The sequence below is a fragment of the Chrysemys picta genome, chromosome 7 (genome assembly GCF_011386835.1).
Source record: "Chrysemys picta bellii isolate R12L10 chromosome 7, ASM1138683v2, whole genome shotgun sequence".
NCBI classification, from domain to species: Eukaryota; Metazoa; Chordata; order Testudines; family Emydidae; genus Chrysemys; species Chrysemys picta.
This window is the reverse complement of record NC_088797.1, coordinates 76,253,869-76,276,679: the sequence shown is the minus strand read 5'-3', so window position 1 is coordinate 76,276,679 and position 22,811 is coordinate 76,253,869. Positions and strand designations below refer to the sequence as shown.

Sequence of the window (22,811 nt, the reverse complement as noted above, 5' to 3'; positions counted from 1 at the left end):
GCCACAGGACTCTTTGCTGCTTTAACCTATCTACTATTATTCGTGCTATGATGAAACTAACAAGAGAAGTCTCATCCCAGCAGCTTTAAACTAGGGCTGTCAAGCGATTAAAAAAAAAAAATAATCACGATTAAATCGCACTGTTAAACAATAACAGAATACCATTTATTTAAATATTTTTGGATGTTTTCCACATTTTCAAATATCTTGATTTCAATTACAACATAAAATACTAACGGTATAGTGCCCAGTTTATATTTATTTTTATTACAAATATTTGCACTGTAAAAAACAAAAGAAATAGTATTTGTCAATTCCCCCATTGCAAATACTATAGTGCAATCTCTTAATCATAAAAGTTGAACTTACAAATGCAGAATCATGTTAAAAAAACTTGCATTCAAAAATAAAACAATGTAAAACTTCAGAGCCTACAACTCCACTCAGTCCTACTTCTTGTTCAGCCAATCGCTCAGACAATTTGTTTACATTTGCAGGAGATAATACTGCCTGCTTCTTGTTCACAACGTCACCTGAAAGTGAGAACAGGCATTCCCATGGTACTGTTGCAGCCAACGTCACAAGATATTTATGTGCCAAATGCTCTGAAGATTCATATGTCCCTTCATGCGTCAACCACCATTCCAGAAGACATGCGTCCATTCTGATGGCAGGTTCTGCTAGATAACGATCCAAAGCAGTGCCTACTGACGCATGTTCATTTCCATCATCTGAGTCCGATGCCACCAGCAGAAGATTGATATTCTTTATTGGTAGTAAGGGTTCTGTAGTTTCCGCATTGGAGTGTTCCTCTTTTAAAACTTCTGAAAGCATGCTCCACACGTATTCCCTCTCCGATTCTGGAAGGCACTTCAGATTCTTAAACCTTGGGTTGAGTGCCACAGCTATCTTTAGAAATCTCACATTCGTACCTTCTTTGAGTTTTGTCAAATCTGCTGTGGAAGTGTTCTCAAAATAAACGTGCTGGGTCATCATCTGAGACTGCTATAACATGAAATATATGGCAGAACGTGGGTAAAACAGAGCAGGAGACATACAATTCTCCCCCCATGTTCAGTCACAAATTTAATTAATCTATTATTTTTTTAATGAGCTTCATCCACATGGAAGCATAACCTCTGGAACGATGGCTGAAGCATGAAGGGACACAAGAATGTTTAGCATATCTGGTATGCAAGTACCTTGTAATGATGGCTACTGAAGTGCCATACCAACGCCTGTTCTCACTTTCAGGTGACATTGTAAATAATAAGCAGGCAGCATTATGTCCCGTAAATGTAAACAAACTTGTTTGTCTTCACGATTGGCTTAACAAGAAGTAGGACTGAGTGGACTTTTGGGCTCTAAAGTTTTACATTGTTTTATTTTAGAGGGCAGTTACATAAAAAAAAATTACATTTGCAAGTTGCACTTTCACCATAAAGATCTTGTATGAGTTGAATTGAAAAATACTTTTTTTCTTTGTCATTTTTACAGTGTAGATATTTAATCAAAAGTAATATAAAGTGAGCACTGTACACTTTGCATTCTGTGTTGTAACTGAAATCAATATATTTGAAAATGTGGAAAAACATCCAAAAATATTTAATAAATTTCACTCGGTATTCTATTGCTTGACAGGGCGATTAAAACTGATTAATTGGGATTAATTTTTTTAAACCATGATTAATTTTTTGAGTTCATCACTTGAGTTAACTGTGATTAATCGACAGCCCTACTTTACACTTAAAAAGAAAGTTTGTTAGGCTTTTAGAGGATCTTACAACCGAAGTAAAGTGCTATTTGTATATACACAATTTATAAATACACTGCAGTTTATACTGTGGCTACCAAATTGGATATATAAATTGTTCATGTATTTTTACATCAAATCAAAGTGGTATATATACATTCCATTTCAGAGTGTTAAAAATGTGTATTAGAAGTACAAAAGGGTTGGTTAAAGTTTAGTCAAACAATCCATTGACAAAACTGGCATTTGAACAGTACGCAAACAGCAAAAGAATTTCCCCCTCCTCTTTTTTCAGCATCTTTTTGGGTTTTCCACCACCACTGTATAAAAAAGGAAAGCACCTGAATAATCTGGTATTGGCCACTGTTGGAAGCAAGATTTTGGAATAATTGGACTGCTGGTCCGATCTGGGATGACAGTTCTTATGTAAGAACTTTAAAAGAGCAAGAAAAGCAAGGATATTTAGAAGAAGAGTCAAAATCTTTACCTCATCACATTACGCTTGGGTATTGCACAATTATCCAACTACACCGCTACCTCGATATAACGCGACACGATATAACACGAATTTGGACAGAACGTGGTAAAGCAGTTCTCGGGGGGCGGGGGGGCGCTGCGCACTCTGGTGGATCAAAGCAAGTTCAATATAACACGGTTTCACCTGTAACACGGTAAGATTTTTTGGCTCCAGAGGACAGCGTTATTTCAAAGTAGAGGTGTACTTGTTGATGCAACACAGCTGAGAAGAATTCCAGCTTTAACTGTGAATTTTACTCCGTCTACAGACCAACCATTACTGTTATTTTTACCTAATTTTGATGCATAACATATTAAACATATATAGTAGATCAAAACTCTGACACAAACAGTCTGGAACCAAATACTGCTATCAAAACTTTATAAGCTCATGTTTATCTCTTAAATAATTACAAACCTGTTACTAGCTACAATAGGACTATAATTTGGTGAACTGCAGACAACTGCAGAACTATTGTAGCTTATTGTATAGAATTAGAGTAGCCTTGTTCTAGAAGAGAATTTGGAAATTTAAAGATGAAAAAGTACGTACTGCATATAAGATATTCTACAAAGAAAACAGATGAAATTTCAGACTACTCTTGGCCCTCTAATACAGCATCACAAGGCACAAGGTAAATAGTTAGAACTAGAATTGAAAGACAGCTGCTGCTAAAATAACTAGAATTGAAAGATAGCTGCTGCTAATAAATTTCATTTTACCAAGCATTTCACTTTAGATTAGTTTTAAAACAGATCCTTCAAACACAATCATGAGACCCACCGTGATGTTTTCAAGATCAAGATGTTTGTTGTGGACAGTTTCACAGAGCCTCCGTATTTTTTCCTTAATTTTGTTCATGTCTTTTTCATTTAGCAGCTTGGCAGAAGAAGCGTCTTGCTCTAGCTCCAAAAGCCGAATCATCAGATCTAGACTAGCTCTGTCTAGATCCATGTTCAAACGATCTCTACTCAGGATGTACATAAGAGCTGCTGTGCAAAGTGACAGATTCTTGAAAACAAAAAGATAAATATAAAATTGTAGCAGCACTTGTGCTAGATGAAGTATGTACAGCACTTAAACATGAAGATTTTTTAAATAGACAAAGTTGGTGATTTGGGAGAGAAATTAGTCAGACTTTGCCTATGCCAGCACTAAAGCTAGTAACTATAACTGTGTCTGAACACTGTTCTTTCTAGCAAGATACTAACACCATTTTCCTGGCCAATGTAGGCAAAGCACAAATCACTTTATTTATTTTACAAAATCCTGCTAGAGACACAAAGCATTTGAAATTTACCCCAAAGCAGTCAGTGTTGCAGAGAGAAAAGCAGGGGATAGCAGACGGAAATTTCATGAGGAGGTGGCAATGCAGAAGGAAATTATGGAAGGGACAGGAGAGAAGGGGAACAGCAGGGGTGCTGGGGATACTGTTTGGCAGGGAGTGAAATTTTGGTTAGCTAGGAGGAAGATGAGAGAGAGGAGATAGAAAAGAAGGTGGAAAAGGCTGCAGGGATGAGGGCAGGGTCATATAATTACCAACCTAGTGAGCAGGGAATCACTGTCTAAACTTGGTTAGGGATTCCTAGCACAGAGCCTCAATTTCTTAGTGAAGTCTGACGTGGGGATTCCCCAAACCCAGGAAAACTGTACCCATTGAGGTAAGGCTTCCCCAGTCTTGCCCCAAGAAGCTAGGCAAGAACACTAAGTGAGCGAAGAGCTGAGGTCTTCCCCCTAATGTTTTCATCCTCTGGAGAATTGGGGGGCGGGGGGTGAACAGTGGCCCCTCCTTGATAAAAAAAGAGAGGGACGCCACCCCACCCTTCCTCAAGAATGCAACAGCAAATCCTCAAGGGGATTCAAAAAAGCAGAGGGAGGTCACAGGGCTCAGATGCACAAAGATATTTAGTTTCCTAACTTCCACTGAAATCAATGGAAGTTGGAAACCTAAATATTGTTATGGAACTGGGCCAGGGTGCCAGAGGTGGGAGGGTAGGCAGAGAGTAAACATGAAAAGGGTCAGTCTATTGGTTACTGACCCCACCTGCTCCTCATCGTGCAAAGTCAGCACTTTTCTTGAGTTTGTAATTAGTTGTCCACCATTCCAGTGGACCTCCAAGCAGTAAGCAGAACTTTCATGGAGCTAAGAGCTCTGCTGGGCAAACACCTTCCAGAAACCCTCAAAGAAGGTGCTGACCCTGTTGACCTCTGAAGGGAAAGGAACTGATCAACAGTGGGCTGGGTCAGATGGAACAGAAAGAGAGGAACGGGCACTTCTTCAAATTAAAGGCTTGGCTGTTCGTATGCAGACCTCAAAAGATCAACAGGGTGACTGCCTTTATACCACAACCTAAAGGCAACTGCTCTAGAGACATGCTAAGATCTCTGTGAGGACAGTCACCCCTAACTTCAAAAGCCTTCTTGCTAACCCCCCAGGCCTTTGCTGCCCATCCCCCTCCAGTGTACTCCCGCTATTCAGCTTGTTCTGCATTCATACTGCACCAGTTCCCTCCCTCCATTCTCCAACCCCTATTTCCTGCCATTTCCACACAGCCCCCAAGTCCAGTTTTAAATGTTTAAACTGGACCACAACAAAGGACACAGCCCGGAGGGTGGGGGAGGGAGAGAGAGAGATGGTTTAGACTGTGTTGGAGTGGTTATGTTGGGGGGGGGTATCAATGAGTAGCATAGAAGTAGAGTTTGAGGGAGGGGGATAAAGACAGTAGGAGCAATGGAAGAGCTCAAGGTTTCTGTGCGTGTGCACACAGAAAGCCTATTTAAGCCAATGAATCTGCTAAGGGAGCTGATAAGCCTCCCAAAGGCTTCAGTGAAGTAGACAAGCAGAGAAGCTGGGAGCTATGTGGGGAAGCAGAGGGGTAGGTGAGATGACATGGGACAGGTGGGAAATAAGCAGAAAGATAACCTGGGTGCCAAGGAGCCCTAGGACAGCAGGACCCTCCTTAAGACACTATGAGCAAGTAAAGGAGGGTTATTTTATACCTCAGAAAGATTATAAATCCCTAGCTCATTTCAGCAGCTTGGTCATGTCATGTGTACACATCTTTATACACTAGTCTGCCTGACAGGGATTTGGTTCATTTTGAATATTTGCTTAAAAGGTTTAGCTCAACACCAGAAAACTATTGTGTGCGCGCGTGTACACGTGTCAGTTTAGGAGTTCTGAACACAAGCCTATGATGAGAAGAGATGCTGAGGAATAGGGTGAGGGGGTCAGTGATGCAAGATTTTATAAAATCCTAATTTTGGATTCATCACAGTATAAAGATTTGAATGTTAGGGCTATGACGTCTAGAGAATATTTTCTGGGAAAATCTATTTTAACAATGCAGATTTTCAGAGAAATGATTCCTCCAAACAAACATTGGAGAGGGGAGGGGGAAAAAGAGAAGAGATGGGTAAAAAATAGGGATTATGACAGAAGTCTGAAGGCAACCTTGACTATGGAATTGCAACTTATGCCTCTAATAGGGTTCGGGGGGGGGAAGAGAGATACACCTTCAACTCTTGTTACATACACACCAAAAACTGCAGGCCAATTACTCCCACTCAGAAGAATTTTGATCTTTGTCTCCTTGTTCTCATTCTATTTATATTCCAGCTTGTGGGAACAGATGGTAATTTTCAAAGGTCTAGCATTATATTTCAATTTATTCTATATTTCTGAATTATTCACATGTTCAAGACATTAGAGACACGTTTTTGTGTGTAACTACTGACAATGTTCATAAAAACATTTTTTATTTAAAAAATAATCTACTACTCTGAAGCATTCACAGCATATTCTGAAAAAGATAGTTAAGCTGGTATTTAAACTGCAGTTTCTTGATTACTAATTAGGTGGAGCAAGTATTTTTCAAAGATGACAATTTGTATTTGAGAATAACTCTGAGATAACTGGTAATTTTATTGTGCCTACTGGGCACAAAATAATTTATTCATCGCAACTACTATTTCATACACTCGTAAGGTAAACTAACAATCTTATTTTCTCAAATCCATTATAGAGTATAGTTGCAGTGGAAGTAATAATTGATCAACAACATTTATTTCCAACTATGTTGTCATTTGGGGCAAAGCCTTTTCTCTTTCCCAAACTATAAATAGTTACAAAAATGTGCATATATATGAAGTTTCCTTTTTCAAAACCTTTCTAAATTCAAGTGAGGTTAGCACTACCTATGTCATGAAATGGACACAATGCCATATGGCAGGTCCATTTTTCTATTTTGAAGTAACTGTTTCCCCATTTTCTTTTGGATGGGCTTGAATTCTGTGTTGCTCTTGTTGAGACTTGGGGGCAAAATCTATTTCTAATCATTTGAACAAAATTAAAAATGTTAGTGAAACACAGATGTTAAATGCAACAGCAGTGAGGAAGTATGCAGCGGGATTATTTTATGTAAAGCATAAATATTCATCTCCAGTTACAGAATATTACACAATTATTGACAAAGACATAAAATTAGCCGTTCAGAAGGTCTTAGTTCCTATATCTAAAATACATTTAAAAGACATTATATGAATACCTAACTTTCTTTTCAACATATTGAAAGTGGATGTTTACTGGGTCAAATATATTTCTGGAAAAAAGTAACAATTTAACTGTTTTGTGTTTTTTTGCTGCAATCGTATATTGCAAGTACTTTTTTGAAACTGGTGTTTTAGTTCATCTAAAAATAAAGTAGTGATAGCAATGGTTAAAGACAACATAGTAGAAGAGGTTATTGCACATGCGTACCATGCATTAGTCAAAACAATGAGCTCAAAGTTACTCCCTCAACAACTTTTCTGTCACACAGAAATTGCCTGTGTTTGGCTACCCTCAGTTTCATGACTACAAAGGAATGAGATCTTATTTAATTTTAAAATGTACTTATTAGCATTTCCATGCCATTCATGACCACTATTTGATTGCTTGTGGGAAGACAGCAAATTCAACATTGTTCTCGCATGTATTTTGTCAAGTCAACATACAATAGAGGTCAAAGAAACAGCTGGTTGGACAAGATTTATTAACTACACAAAGGATCAAATGGATGTTTCCAAAATCAGCTTCTGTAACAATCCCTCCTCATAGCATTCTCCACAAATGTCTTGGGGAAAAAAATAATTGCAGCTACAAGTCTTAGAAATGGTTTTCCACTGAAGCTGAACCCAACTTGTGCGGTTTGGGGGAATAGGAAAACTCGTATAGCTTCAGTTTCATCTCACTGGTTAGGGTAGCTGAATTCTTTCAAGAAGATCTTTCATTACTAGTTAATGCTGTGCCACTCTACAACTTACAGCACTGCTTAAGAACACTAGCATAGCATGCACACACTGTAGACAACTACAAAGGAAAAAAGGAGAGTATCTACATTCAAGCTATTTTACACTGACGAGTTTAAGTTTGGAGATAAATATCTGGATTATTCTTTATTTTTACTAGAATGAAATTGGGAAGAAAAATAGAATATTAGTGTTAACTTTTCTAAGTACTACTTTTAAACTAAATGTAATGAATAAAGGTAGTATGATACTTAAAATGATAAAGATTTGAAATCATAAACCTAAACTCAGCCCCAAAGTTTTTAAGACTATGAATTTTAAACAAGCTTTATCAAGCCTCAAAAAAAAGTGTGGGGGGAAGGATTGGGGAGAGAGAGAGAGAAATCAAGAGTTTCTGCTACCTTTGATTGCACGCAAGAGAACACATGCACTCTCTTGAATTTCCCATGTTATGTTTCTGTGTAGACTTCTGAAGTCGGGCCAATATTTCCAGAAAAATGCTAAACAAATGCAATCAATCTATACTAAAAACCTAATAAATACATTTCTATATTTCTACCATCTCCATTCATTTATGTACATCAATCCCAATGTGACTTGAAACTAACTAATTACATAGGATACATGAAATTTGAATACCTGGTGGTGTTGGGAGTCATCCAGTGTTTTGAAGACCATGGCTACCATTCCATGTGCTCTCAGGTGCATTCGGAAACTGGGCATGGCGCACTTTGTCGCCAAGCTAATAACACTGGAAAAAACAGGCAGGCATTAATGTGTTTGAAAGTCACTACATGTATTTTAAAAAAAGGCTAGTTAAGCAAACAAGTCTTACGAACATTAACATGTGTACATCAGAAAATCCAACTGTTTGTGGGCTGATAAAAGGGCTTGTTATATATATTCTTGTAAGGTTTACCGCCAATCTCAAATGGTGAAGATATGCAGCATTCTATTTTAGGGTTGCTTACTCATATTGGGCTAAGTCTGGTTTCTTCTTTTAATGTTAGCTACAATAGGGTTGCAAATGGGTAACATCAAGTGTTTTAGGAACAACTTTTAGTTGAAAGAAAACCTTCACTAGTAAGACACCAACTTGGTGAAGAAGATCAAGAAAAGTGTATTGTGAACTGACACCCTGGTTAAAGTTAAAAACTGTTTCTATTATATGCCTAACTATTTGTAATCCCTCCTCTCCGTGCAATATTGTGAAATATCAGTTTATCCTGAAGTTTCACATAGCTAATCTATGGCCAGGAGGAAGATTGGATTTCGGTGGGGAAAGTTTGGAATAACCCAAGAAATCACTTTTGAACCAGAGGAAAAAGAAGGCTCTGCCCCCCAAACCATCAGGTACGCACACCTCTCTTACTTCAGATCCTCCCCTCTCGCGTCAATATTCAAAATGCCTGCTTAGAATGGGCAGTCATGGATTTGGGGGTGTTTTTGTTCCTTCTCTTCCCTCACATACAATCTTTTTTTTTTTTTTTTTTTAAAGTGTGCTTTTCATAGCTCTAGTTACGACTGTCTGAATTTTCAGGTGTACCCAGCACAACCTACCATATAGGTTTTACAAAAGTGTTCCTTTAAAATTTGTGAAGTTTCTTAGTACTATACTCAATTTTGTTTTAAGGAGACTATATTTCCTTACTTTTATAATTAAAAATTAAAAGCTTAAATGTCTCCAAAAGGTGGAAGGGAAATAAAAAAATCCTCTATGAAACCAAAGCAACCTTTAAAAATCATATGAGAACGTCATGTTTAGATCTTTTACAGTCTCCAATCACAGCAACAGCATTCAAAGAGGTTCAGCTTGACAACAAGGCTTCTAATTCTCCTAAGTCTACTGCTATCCTTACCCCTATATATCATTTTCTTTGGAAAACACACACCTTGCAATTCGTTGACTGAACTTTACTCCAATGAGTACAAGTGAAACCCTATATAACTTCAGAAGTAAACAAGATTTAAAAGAAATTTTGAAAGTTTACAGAGACTCAGTGTATTGAATGTGAATTAGGGGTGTAAATACAGTTTAAAAAGTTAACCATTTAAATGATTTAAAAGTATTTAAACGGTTATCTGATTAAGCGGCTAAGGCTGGGCCCGCTCCGGCTGGCGCAGGGCTGCTGGGGTCGGCTGGCCGGCCAAGGGGTTAACAGTTAAGGCGGGTTAACCGGTAAGACTAATGCTTACTGGTTAACTGGTTAACATTTTGCATCCCTAGTGTGAATAACTTAATTCTAAAATTCTTAGTTATATTGTTTATTTACATAATTGCATATATAAATAACTCAAACAGGAGGATTGAGATTTCTGCAAGTTATGTTAAATCAATCAACATTACTGCAATTTGTTGAGTTACCTGGAGGAAACTCTTGATTTAATAACTGCTTTTTAAAGTTCTATAGCTGTTTTTGATACATCTCAGGATGCCAGATAAAATTTCACTGTCATCTAAATCTACAGTTCACGGTTTTCTTCTACAATAATTGCAGTTTTGCCACAGCTGTACACAAAGAATTATACCAGTATGGAAGGTAAAAGGGATTTTTATATCGCTATAGAACCATTCTCCTTGGTATTTTTAGGTTCACAAACTGTAGAAAACAAACAGTGATCATGAATAAATATTTTCAACATGAGATTTTATACATCTAATTCCATTTCTGTTAAGAACAGGATTTAATTGTACAATGCAAGATGCAAATGTAGAGATGAGCAAAATTTAACAAAAGACTGACTATAATCTAATGTTCATGTTTTACATCATTAGAATTCTAACAAGGATTGTTAGTTAACCCCAGGCCTGCAAAAGCTGCAGTGAGCACCAATGTGGGCTATGGCATTCGCAATAGGAAATAAAGAACAGACTGTTGGCAGAATGAAGGAAACCTCAGCATGATATTATATTATCACTGTCAGTAAGTATCTGGGGATTCTTTCCACATATATATTATTTATTTATCTAAAAACTGAATTTTCTATTAAAGAACAGTGGATAGATGCTTCCTCGCTTATAATCATATCCAAACAAAGAAAAGTTAGTGTAATCTTTGTCTTTAAGCAGTACAATAGTAAATTTGGGGATGTAATTTTACTGCACAAAACCCTCTTTTATCCTTCCCCACATTATACATTCACACTTACGATATTCTGTAAATGTCATCTCCAATATTTTCAGATGTATTTTTTTTTTTGTTCCAGACAGCAGAAACTCCAGGTAACTAACATTTTAAAGTCAGATCACATATTTAATAGAAATATATTTAACTCACTTTTTTCCTTTGAATACAGTAAATATATACAAGATACTTTATGTTAATATCTCTCACCTAAGGCAACGTGTGTTTAGAGGCTGATTGCTCTTCAGTCCGCTTAGCAAGTACTCAATATCATCTGTGAACTCTTGATTTTCACCAAATTCCACTACATCATTGAAGTGCTTTACATGCTGAACAACAGTGTATAACTGGAAGATACAAATATATTTTGAACACAATAAATTGCTGTTGGGATAGATTATAAAATTAACACATTTAATGTTATCTTTAAACGAAACCTAATCAGACATAAAACCATTAACTTTAACGGTGAAAGCTAAAGCCTCACTTTGACACTATTCCTTCAGTATCTATTAGAAATACCAATAATTACCTTAAAAATGTCTTAAAAATACTTACTTCTTTGTCTTCTTTCCTACATTTCAATGCAGTTACTATCTCTTGATAGGGCTGAGTAGGTATTGTCACAGTTTTTATCACTTTGGGAGGTGGTGCAGGAGCCTTAAAAACTCCATCATCTTTATGAACTGCCTCCTTTGAAGATAGCCTTACCTATCAATAAGAAAGTGCTTAAATGGGCAGATGTTTTGAATGCGCAAACATATACAAAATACATACGGAAACAGAGCAGAGTGTGCATTTTTCAAATTCAAATCTTGGGTTTTCTAAGACAGAGGTGTACCTGCACCATTCATCAAATTTGGAATATGCCAGACCATTTAAATGGTGCTTTAAATATAAAAAAAACTTTATTTAAGAAAAAGAGACTGGGTCTGGTGGGACTTCAAAATTAAAAGAGCAGATGGAATCTTTTGCACTGATTAACTTTAACTGATCACCAGGGGAGGTAAAGTTACCAAGTTTGGTCTTTTTTTTTTTTTTAAGTTTAAATTCTTTGTTGCCTCTTACTACTACACTGACCATCTTACTTCCTGGAGACTCCAAGCATTACTGAGCTGCTTGCTATATCCAGTCATTAGCACACTTTCCAGTAGCCTGATATGGGTATGACACTGAATTTTTATCTTTGTCCCAACACAAGTGGGATGGAAATTATATTAACTACAATTCTCACCACTGGTTACCAGAGGCTGCTGTTCTAGTTGTGGCTGCAGCTAGCAGGAGATCTGTCTCCTGCCATTGACCACTGAAAATGCTTCCTGTATGCAGGTAGCAGGCTTCCCAGCTTCTTCCCTACCAGAAGAGAACATGTATAGAGGAAGTGTTGTGGGGCACTGTGGAAACCTCAATAGATTTAGGATGCTTCCGCAAATTAATGGTATTCTTCCTGCACTGGTTTTATAGGTCTCACATTTATATTTTATGCATGGCCCCTATGAAGTCTATCCTTTGAACATGAACTAATGGGGGCTGCTTATGGTTGACCACTCCCAAGGAGTGGCACGTGGCTTATAGTACAGTGATGTTGAGTTGGATCTGAGGCTTGGAGTTGCCTTTGACCAACCAGTCGTCGAGGTACAGGTAAATCTGGATACCCTGACGCCGGAGGTAGGCTGCGACTACTGCCATGCACTTGGTAAACACCTTTGGTGCTGTAGCCAGGCCAAACGGAAGGACCACAATCTAGTAGTGGGCCAAACCAACCGTAAAACGGAGAAAGCGTCTGTGTCCTGGGAAGATCACTATGTGAATGTATGCATCTTTCAGGTTGAGGGCGGCATACCGGTCTCCTGGATCCAGCGAGAGGATAATGGCGGCCAGGGAGACCATGCGAAACTTTAGCTTCTTTAGGTATCTGTTGAAGTATCGCAGGTCCAGGATGGGACACAGCCCACCCTTGGCCTTTGGGATCAGAAAATACTGGGAATAGAAACCCTTGTTCTGGTAAGGAGGCAGGACCTCCTCGACTGCCCCCAGCTGTAAGAGCCCCTGAACCACCTGCTCAAGAAGACTCTCGTGAGAAGGGTGCCTGAAGATGGAAGGGGGGGGAGGGGTTGTGGAAATAAATTGGAAGGTGTAGTTGTGCGCCACAGTACTGAGGACCAGCGGTCCTAAGTCATCACTGACCACGCCGGGAGGAAAAAGGAAAGGTGGTTGCCAACAATTGGGAAAAATCGGATCCAGGGAATAGACTGGTAGGTCGCCCTCGGGTGTACCGTTGAAACAACTTTTTAGCTCCTTGCTTGGAGCGGGGGTCCAGCCTGACTGTGAAGAGGGTGGGGCCGGTGGCTCATGCGCAGTCTATAGCCCTTGGGCTTTTTGTGTGTGCGGTCCTGCCGGGGTTGGCTCCCTTGCCCCTGGGGTAGTTGCGATTTGAACCGCTTACATGCCGGGACCGGAACGTAGAACCCCAGGGTTTTTAGGGTGGTTCGGGAGTCCTTCAGCCCATGTAATTTGTTGTCCGCCTGCTCTGCAAACAGGGCCTTGACATCGAAGGGGAAGTGCTGAATCAACTGCTGAGCCCCGGAAGGCAACCCAGGGAGGAGCAGCCAGGCCACTCGCTGCATGTAGATGGTGGATGCCATGGTACAGGTGGCGGAGTCTGCCACGTCAGACACTGCTTGAAGGGCTGCCCTGGCAGCAGCCGTGCCCTCATCGAAGATCGCCCAGAATTGTTTACAGGAACCTTCCGGGAGGGCATTCTCGCACTTGGTCGCGCTTTGCCACATATTAAAGTCACAGCAGCCAAGGAGGGCCTGGTGGTTGGCCAGCCTCAACCATAAGCCAGACAAGGAATAAAATTTTCCGTCCGAACAAGTCCAGTCTCCTAGAGTCTTTATTTTTGGGGGTAGCTCCGGGGAGCCCCTGGCATTCCCTGTGGTTAACTGCCTCAACCACCACGGAATTTTGGCTAGGATGGGAGTAAAGGTATTCGTGCCCCTTAGTCGGGACAAAGTACTTACCTTCTACCCGTTTGGAGATAGGGGGCAGACAGGAGGGGATTTGCCACAAGGCATTGGATATCTTCAATACCCCTTCATGAAGGGGAAGGGCCACCCTAGCAGGGCCTGTGAAGGAGAGGACGTTGAAGAGGAGTACGCTTGCTCCTCCAACTCCTCCGCCTGCAGGCCAAGGTTGGACGTGACCCTCTTCAACAGCTCCTGGTGTGCCTCAGTGTCACCCTGAGGAACCAGGTGAGGGAGTTCCGTGATGACCTCATCCAGTGATGAGGCGGCGGCGGCTGGTACCGCGGGTTCCACGGCACCCATTGGTGGTCCAGCAGACTGTTTCCCTTGGTCCACATAGACTTTTGGGGTCTTATCCCCTGGGGCCTCAAGCACCGGAGGGAGTTGGGTCGTCGAGGCCACAGGCCTGTCCGAGGCTCTCAACACCGAGCGGGTAGGCTGGGAGGGCTGGGTGAACCCCCGTGGTTTCCATGGGTACCACAGGGCCAGCCACTGGGCCTGGGCCATAGGGCAGGCTTCGGTACCGATGATGCAGGCGGGCACCGAGGATCTCGGAGGCTGCCCCGCCGATGCGGAGCCTTGCTCCATACTGGAGCCATATCCATAGCGACTGCTACCCGATGACCGGATCCACTGAAGCAGCAACTCCGTGTCTGGCGATAATCGCAGTCGCGTCTAGAAGAGGACCAGTCTGAGCGGAACATGCGCCTCCATGGGGACCTCTGTGACCGGCGGCGCTCGGCGGAACTACAACGGAAGACCAACGATCCACGCCTTGCACTTTGAGACTGGTACCGGGACGAGGAGTGGGACCTGGAGGTATCGCGGGCTGGGCAGGATCTCCCCGAATACGGAGACATCCGTCTCGGGGATCGTTGGCGGGGCCCACGGCTACGGTCCTCCAATCATTCACAGAATCTGTAATGGCGTTCCGGTGACGCAATGGCCGGTCCCGACGTTCCTACCAAGGAACGCGTGTCTCTGTGGGTCTGCGCCAGGTAACCGGCGAGGTCTGCCTCAAATCCCACTGCCAGTGCCCAAGGTCCCGTGACCAAAGAGGACTCCAATGCGTCTGCCTCCCTAACTCCGAGACATGATGGTTTCGAGTGGGTGAGTGGTGGCGTGATGTCCCCCACAATGGGGAACGGTACTGTTGGGGGGAGGGTGGATGGAAAGGTCCCAAGGCGGGCTTAGATCTGGGCACCGCTGGGGCCAATGTGGGCAGCACCAGGAGCGTCAGGATCTCCTGCACAGCCTGGAGTGCTTCAGTTGTCAACAGCACCTGAAGCTGATGAAGGCCAGCCTATATGTCCGGACCTCCAGGCAAGGAATGAGGTGGGCTGCATCTCATGACATGAGCTGAGGTCCAACTTCCTGATGGGGGAGACGGGCTGCCTGCTGCGTCTCTGAGCTCATCCCAAGCCCTGTCTTTCCCACTGCGTGGAATAGGAGACCGTCCCCTGCTGGCCTTCTTCAGCTTCTTGGCCGGGGCTGTGGATTGGTGCCAGCTCATTGATGGCGCCGGAGAGGCACTACGCACCGATGCCGCAGTGCTAGGTGCTGATTCAGACCTTTGCTCCGGGGCCACAGTGAGCACCGGCTCCATCAGAGGCGCTTTGAGTCTGATCTCACACTCTCTCTTAGTCCTGGGTTTAAAGGATTTGCAGATTCGACACTTAGCACTTATGTGCCCTTCACCAAGGCACCTGAGACAGCTACTATGTGGATTGCTCACGGGCCTGGGCTTTTTGCAGCGATTGCAGAGCTTAAAGCCTGGGGCATGCCCCATCTCCTGGCTAATTGTCCAACAGGACTAACAAAACTCATAACTACTGCTAAAGGGCTAACTAACTCAACTACGAACCATGTACACTAACTTTACAAGAACTCTAGTTTGTATGAACAAAGCCTAAGCAATGCTAATAAGAGCAGCAAATGTTCTGTGCACCATGACTGGCGGCAAGAAGGAACTGAGAGTGGGGGGAGCCGGCAGCACCCCTTATACCACGCCATACTGGTGCCACTCCAGAGGGCGCCAGAGCCACTCCTCTATGGATACTGCTGAGGGAAAAACTTCCGGCACTGGTGCATGTGGTGAGCGCACACACCTAATGTGGAATGGACATGAGCAAGCACTTGAACAAGAACTTATGATTGTTTTCACTATAAATATATTTCAGGGCTGTGACATTAAGTGCTGATCCTGAGTTGGACCAAGTAAGCAGGTATGTACATTGCCTCCTTCGGGACAGCAGGCCTGAAATTACTGTGTGTGTAGTGGATATGGGGCTGATCGCTACCGAAGGAATGCTTCAAAATGCTCTGGGGCTGGCAAGGCTTCAAAATGCTACTATTAACTGGCAAGTCAAAGTAAGGGCTGACACAGCTATGAAAATATTGTTTGGGTGGCTAACAGACTGGAAGTGTCAGGCAGTGGATACCCAGTTAAGCACAAGCAAGTCTCTCTCTTCTTTGAGGCAAGAGGGTAGCAAGGTGACTTGCAATCCTGGGTATCCCAAAGACGATCACACTGAGGTAGCTGGGGGATGGGTGGAAAGGCATGCATACTTTAGATGGTCAGTTCATGATAATAAAAGGGGACCCTGGATTCCCAGTCTAACACCACTCTGGAGCACTATAAATACAATTGCTTATTCATCTATAAGGCAAACAGATCCCAGAACGGCATTTCCCACTGGGCAAAGTCATTCAGGATGGAATTGAGTATCTCCTACTCATGGTCTGTGGAAAACTCCCTGCTGAGATTTCCTGAGAATTCTGTGCACCAGGTAGGTCTGCTGCTGAGAGCGTGATGCAGATGCTGATGCACCAGTTCCATAATCTGACTGCCTCCATAGAGAGGAATGAGATTTTGCTCCACCTTGTTTGCTCCACTTTGTTGTGTATACATCAGGATATAACAAAACCCTGTAAGTGGGAAGGAACCTACTGCACACAGACTGCTCTCAGCTTCAGGAGGTCAATATGCATGTTGGCCTCCCAAGGAGACCATGTGATTTGGGCAGTATGACTGTCCATGTAGGCTCCCCATCCTCTGAGGATGCACCTGTGATTATGGTTGTGTCCCATGCAGGTGGAAGGAAACACGCACCTGATCCTTTTTTGTCCACCATCCTCACCTTGGTATTTATATTCTCTGTCTGGTGAATAAAGAGATCAGAGACAGGCCTGCAGGCAACAGAGATAAATCCTGGCTAATGGCGTTACATAGGTATACGCAGCCATGTCTGTCTTTCCCTACTAGGAAAGATGAACCTTGACGACAGTACATGGTCTGATGGTTAGCTATCTTATCAGGCTGTGTTTGGCCTGGAATCTGTTGACAGGAAGGTAGACCTCTGCTGGCATTGAGTTCAGGGAACTCCTATAAAGTCTATGGCTTTTGTGGGAATCAAAGTGAGCTTTTCATTGTTCATACACCCCAAGGATGCCAGAAAATGAAGCAAGAATAGTATCGTTGACTGGACCTCCTGGCTAGATATGCTCATCAAGAACCAATAGTCCAGATATGAAAAAACGGCATAGCCATTCAGAGAAGAATTTTGTGAAGACTTTAGTGCTGTTGCCAATCTGAATAGGAACACTCTGAACTGGTAGTGCTCCTGTCCTACCCAGAATCTGAGGAACCTCATTGAGAGCATGAGGGAAGCAACTTCACGGGCACGGACCAACTGACACAAATCTCTAGTCTCAGGCACTTGTGAACCCATGTGCAGAATATACGTAAGGACAAACACTTTTAGAAACTGTTGTTTCTCTACCACTCTAAGGAATCAAATAGCAGCATTCCAAGTAGCTACCAAAATTAAGGAGACAGTCTCATCCAGTCTCAGAATCACCTATGGACTTTTGGACCACAGGGGAATCCCACAGCTATTCTTAAACCTTGGTCATATAAACTATAAAAATAAAGCCAATAACTTTGTTGCTAAAAATACCTTTGAGAGCACACTTTCTTATCCAGTGACTCAATGTATTCACAGACCTCTTGGGCAATGGAAGACATGTTTGTTTTCTTGTCACAATCAGGGCCGGCTCCAGGCAGCTTGGGGCGGCAGCTTGTAGGAGGCGGCATTCTGCCCAATCCTAGGGTGGCATGGCCGCTTTTTTTGTTGTTGTTCTTCCGCTCCAGCCGCCATGTAGGGGGCAGCGGCATGGAGGACAGGAGCGCCCTGCAGTAACCCCGACAGGGCAGCCCGCGTCCTTCCCTCCCAGCCGACCGGAGTGGTGTGGAGCCCTCCTGGCAGGGGGCACGGTGGGAGGGGCTGCGTGGCAGCACCCCGCTGAAGCTGTGGCCGCCCCTCTTCTCTCTCTCCCCCCACTAGCCGGGGCACATCTGCAGGGCAGGGAGTCCCCCTGCACCCTGGCTCCAGCCACGCCGCAGATTTTTGTTTCTGGCCGCCCCAGCAAAACAAAAAGCCAGAGCCGGTCCTGGTCACAATAACAATTCCTTTAGAGGACTGAGGCTAATCAGACCTCTACCATATTGCTGAAGTAATATTTTGATGGCCAGAATCCCAAATATTAAGTGAAAAATTGATGAAAATGAAAAGCCTATTCTATACACTATGAGGCCTCTATCCCTAATCTAGAGAGGATAGATTAAAACTTTTAATTACCTAGCAGTTTATTTAAAAAAATATGTAGAAAGATTTGGAGGCCTCCAAGATTTTGTATCTAAGAAGAGCTATGAGCAAAGAAATCAGTTTTTGCTGTTACGTGAGTAGCTGACTTGAAGGCTGACCTTGTTAATTTATGCAGTGCTATCATGGCGCTTCATAAAATAAAAAATGACTCAAAGGTTTAGCGTATTTAGTGATGAATAACAAGCTTCAATTTAGATTTATGAGTGTTGTGCCTCACTATAGTTTTTGTTGAAGGGATCATGGCCCTGAGACCTACCCTCCACCCCACCCAAATAATACTAATAACTAAGAATTATTTTTAACAAGTGACTTAAAATTCCCAGGCAATATAGTTAACATTTTAGGGAGGCTCCATTATAAAAGGCAATGGGGACTGTGAAGTAATCAAGAAGGATCCGGATCCAATAGGCTAAAGTTGTCAACCTCAAAACAGAAGGGTGGAGGAAGTCAGGCTCACGTGGAAAATAATTGAAGAATTAGGACAACGGATCCTGAGGGTGTAGCAGTATTAAATTATTTACACTTTGATTACTTCATTTGCCTGAATATAAAACAAAAGCAGAGTCACTAAAATAGAATGATCTTCACTTAATAAGTGACAGCTTCTAGACACATATATAGGCCAAAAGTATTGGATTCTGTTTAAATATAACTGTTGACTAACACTGAAATTGGTGAGTCTGGCCAACCAGCAACCAACCCCTTTTCTCTCTCAATGACAATCCACTGATACATTCCTACTTGGAACAGACTGTATTCAGAATTATTTTTCAGTAAGCATGGTTCATGGCACTTAGCCTTCTCCTCTCACCAACAATTTTTGTGGACATTTTTGTTATGTTTGAGACTCGATGACCTTTCAAGGTCCCTTCCAGTTCTAGGAGATGGGATATCTCCACTAATTAATTAATTAATTTGTTCAGCCTATATATCCTAGATATCAGAGCAAAAAAATTGTTTCTTAAAACCGTCTTATACAATTCTAGTTAGAACAATTCACACATGTAATTTAAAATACTTGATTTTCATATTAAAAAAGTACAATGAAATCAAGTTTTTAACTCTAGTAATGTTTGTTCCTTTAGAATTTACTAGAGGATTCCCCCTCCAATTCAGTTTCTTTTGGCTCTTACACCCAATGGCTAACATGACCATTTGGACTTCATTCTGAGTTACTACTACCCTTGCTAGCCTGTCTTCATCATTTCCAAATATTGGTCAGCGTTTATTAATTCTCCCTAAAGTTTTGAAGAAGAAAAACAAACAAACAATCACAACAGCCTACTCACTGGGATGGTTGGAGTTTTCAATACTGGTTGTGCCGGTAGAGCCTCTGACTCTGGCTGGTTCCAGTGCCTAGCATTATACACAGCTTTTGTTGGAGACTGAAAAATAAAATAATTGCTTGTTATATCTTAATAGAAATGTAGCACTATCAGTGAATATTTTACCAACAAAAAAATCTCATTTCTTAACATTTTATACCTGTTAATATCGTTTAGTTTTTTTAAAAAATTGTTTCAAGATTAACTTACCTCTTTTCCTCATGTTCTCACTGTAACATCACAGGAATTTTACTTTAAATTAAGTTCCTTTTCAATACAAATTACTTGACATGGCTTTAACCTGATTTGACCCCAACCATTCTAATTTTAAGAATGATAGGTAACATTCATTTCATGTTTTCAGGTGTAAAACCATGAATTTATGAAGAACATAACATACATATTTCAAAGTGAATATCCTGATGATGTCTACATTAAAGCTTCTTTTAATTAAAATAATTTTCAGCATTCCTACTGACTTATATTAGATAAACTTATCTGTTATACCATTCCAGCCGAAATATACACTGAAGATTTGATTAAAAATGTAAAGCCAACATACTTGGATTTTGTCATTTATCTTAAATTCATGTATTTCATTTGAGAATTTCTCTTATCCCATTGGTACAGCCACATGTTAAAATAGTTAGCAGAATTCTTTTTAACTGCTGCCCATACATGTGTCAGGACAAACCAAAAAAGATACATAAAAATGAAATTTTCCTCAGTAGTTTAATGAAAAAAGCTCAACACATGAAATAGCAGTTAAGGATAAATATACTAATATGATTTCTTTTACATATGCCTGGAAATCTGATTCATAAACGTAATTCAAGCAATAAACTACATATTCAATTTTTCCGTTAGATAAGCCCCCACTAATCATGTGAAGTAGCTTTTTCTACTATTATAATATATTTTTCTAAAAATTAAAACTATTTTTAACATTTAAAAAGGACCAAAAAGGGAAGCCATGCACAAGAAAAAAAGTCTTGTGCCAAAAAGTAATGTAAACCTATGCCTAAAAACCCTATTCTTATTGGACTATGCATCCTCTCTTTGAAGGTGTAGTAAACATGACATTATGTACATTGGTAGGTTTCCTATCATCATAAATTTAAAAAGAGTTTTGGGGAGGTCAGGAACAATGTTAACCTCATGTCAGAAGTGGAATTTCTATTGTGTGTCATGTACACCAATTAGCTGTATACTGTTAAACATTTGTACAGCACCACAATTTTTCACTGCTCTTTAGAGAAGAGAAAGATGGCTCCTGCCCCACAGAACTTACAATATAAATGAAACACAAAATGAAGACAGAAAAAAAAAAAAGGATTAAGAAAAAAAGAGGAACAATAGCTGAAACTAGGGCTCCACTTATGTGATTAAAGGTATGTCTACATTGCAATTAGACACACACAGCTGACCCGTGCCAGCTGACTCAGGCTCACAGGACTTGCCCTGCAGGGTTATTTAATTGTGGTGTAGATGTTCCGACTCAAGCTGCAGCATGAGCTCTGGGACTCAAACATCTACACTGCAGTTAAACAGCCTGAGCTGAGTCAGCTGGCACAGGCTAGCCATGGGTGTCTAACTGCAGTGTAGACATACCCAAGATGGCCACATTAGTTGCCTCAGAAAAAAGGTTTGTTCCTCAGTGGGGATAAATTTAGTGAGAATGGAAAGGACAACATTTATTAATAGGAGACATGAAAAATGAAGGAGAGAGGTATTCACCCTGTAAGATTCAGCTTTCAGAATCTTGATCCCTTCTTGGCCCAGCTGCTGGTCAGGGGGGCACTGTCCAGGAATTTTCTTAGTGAGTCTATTTTCTCTGAAATCTGTCAATTTCAGGGTACGTCTATACTACCTGCTGGATCGGCAGGTAGTGTTCGATGTACCGGGGATAGATTTATCGCGTCTTGTCTAGACACAATAAATCGATCCCCAAATCGACGGCTATACTCCACCTGGGCAGGAGGAGTAAGCGGAGTCGAAGGGGGAGCCACTGTGGTCAACTCGCTGCCGTGAGGATGGCCAGTTAAGTCAAACTAAGATACTTCGACTTCAGCAACGTGAATAGCGTAGCTGAAGTTGCGTATCTTAGTTCGAACCCCCCTCCCCCTCCCCACTATTGTAGCCCAGGCCTCAGATATCTAAAGCTTCATGCCCTCACCCCTCTAACTCTCAGAAGGGAGGAGCTTAGTCTTTTCCCTCCTGCAAAGCCTTTTTACTGCCTCATGGGGAATATACCCAAGCCTGTTTTGGGGGGTATGAATAATTCCAATGATCCACTGCCACTGCTTGCAGCCTTCATTAGCAGCAGATAAGCTTGAAATTTACATAACTCCTCCTGACGGTTTCAGTGGTGCACAAAGGTTCTGAATGAAGCAGTCAAACTGACGCTCCTTCCAACTTCATACTGTTACTTCTTGTTACTTATTACTAGAGATGTCTGCCTGCAGACTCTGACAACACTGCACCAGTTCATATTTGGAAAGCTACTTTTTCAACTATGAGTTTTAAAAAAATGAAATCCTATGCTGCAGATATTGACATACAGTTCCATTCTTTCCAATGAAAGCTTCCCATTAGACCAGGGGTGGGCAAACTTTTTGGCCAGAGGGCCATATCTGGGTGGGGAAATTGCTTGCAGGGCCATAAATGTAGGGCTGGGGCAGGGAGGGAGTGCGGCGTGCAGGAGGAGGTGTGGCAGGGCAAAGGGTTGGGGCGGAGGAGAGGTGTGGGTTTTACGAGGGGGCTCAGGGAAGGGGGTTGGAGTGCAGGAGAGGGTGCACAGTGCGGGAGGGGGCTCAGGGCAGTGCTGCAGGGAGGGGTGCGGAGTGCAGGAGGGGGCTCAAGGCAAAGGTGCAAGAGGGGTGTGGCAAGGGGCTCAAGGCAGGGAGTTGGTGCAGGGTGCAGGAGGGGTTTGGAGTCCGGCCCGGCTTCCCTGGAGTGGCTCCAGGGTGGCAGCGGCACACACCAGAGCCAGGGCAGGTTCCCTGTCTGCCTGCCCTGGCCCTGGCAAACCCACGGGCCGGATCCAAAGCCCTGAGGGGCTGGATCCAGCCCCCGGGCCATAGTTTGCCTACCCCTGAATTAGACCCTG

The 22,811-nt window shown here is 42.0% G+C and overlaps 1 protein-coding gene across 6 annotated transcripts in view; it reads right to left on the bottom strand.

The window, feature by feature from the left end:
- The window catches only part of WAPL (WAPL cohesin release factor), a 126,639-nt gene that overhangs the window by 20,648 nt on the left and 83,180 nt on the right, over nucleotides 1–22,811 (bottom strand). For all 6 annotated transcript variants that reach the window (XR_006175509.2, XR_010589221.1, XM_008170259.4 and 3 more), the window contains exons 5-9: nucleotides 19,667–19,762; nucleotides 11,243–11,395; nucleotides 10,895–11,031; nucleotides 8,199–8,310; nucleotides 3,054–3,281 (exon numbers count right to left, since the gene is read on the bottom strand). Coding sequence is in view for 4 of the 6 variants with exons in the window: in XM_008170259.4 (XP_008168481.2) it covers nucleotides 3,054–3,281; nucleotides 8,199–8,310; nucleotides 10,895–11,031; nucleotides 11,243–11,395; nucleotides 19,667–19,762 (726 nt within the window). In the remaining 2 variants the exon portion in view is untranslated. The remainder of the gene's footprint in view (nucleotides 1–3,053; nucleotides 3,282–8,198; nucleotides 8,311–10,894; nucleotides 11,032–11,242; nucleotides 11,396–19,666; nucleotides 19,763–22,811) is intronic.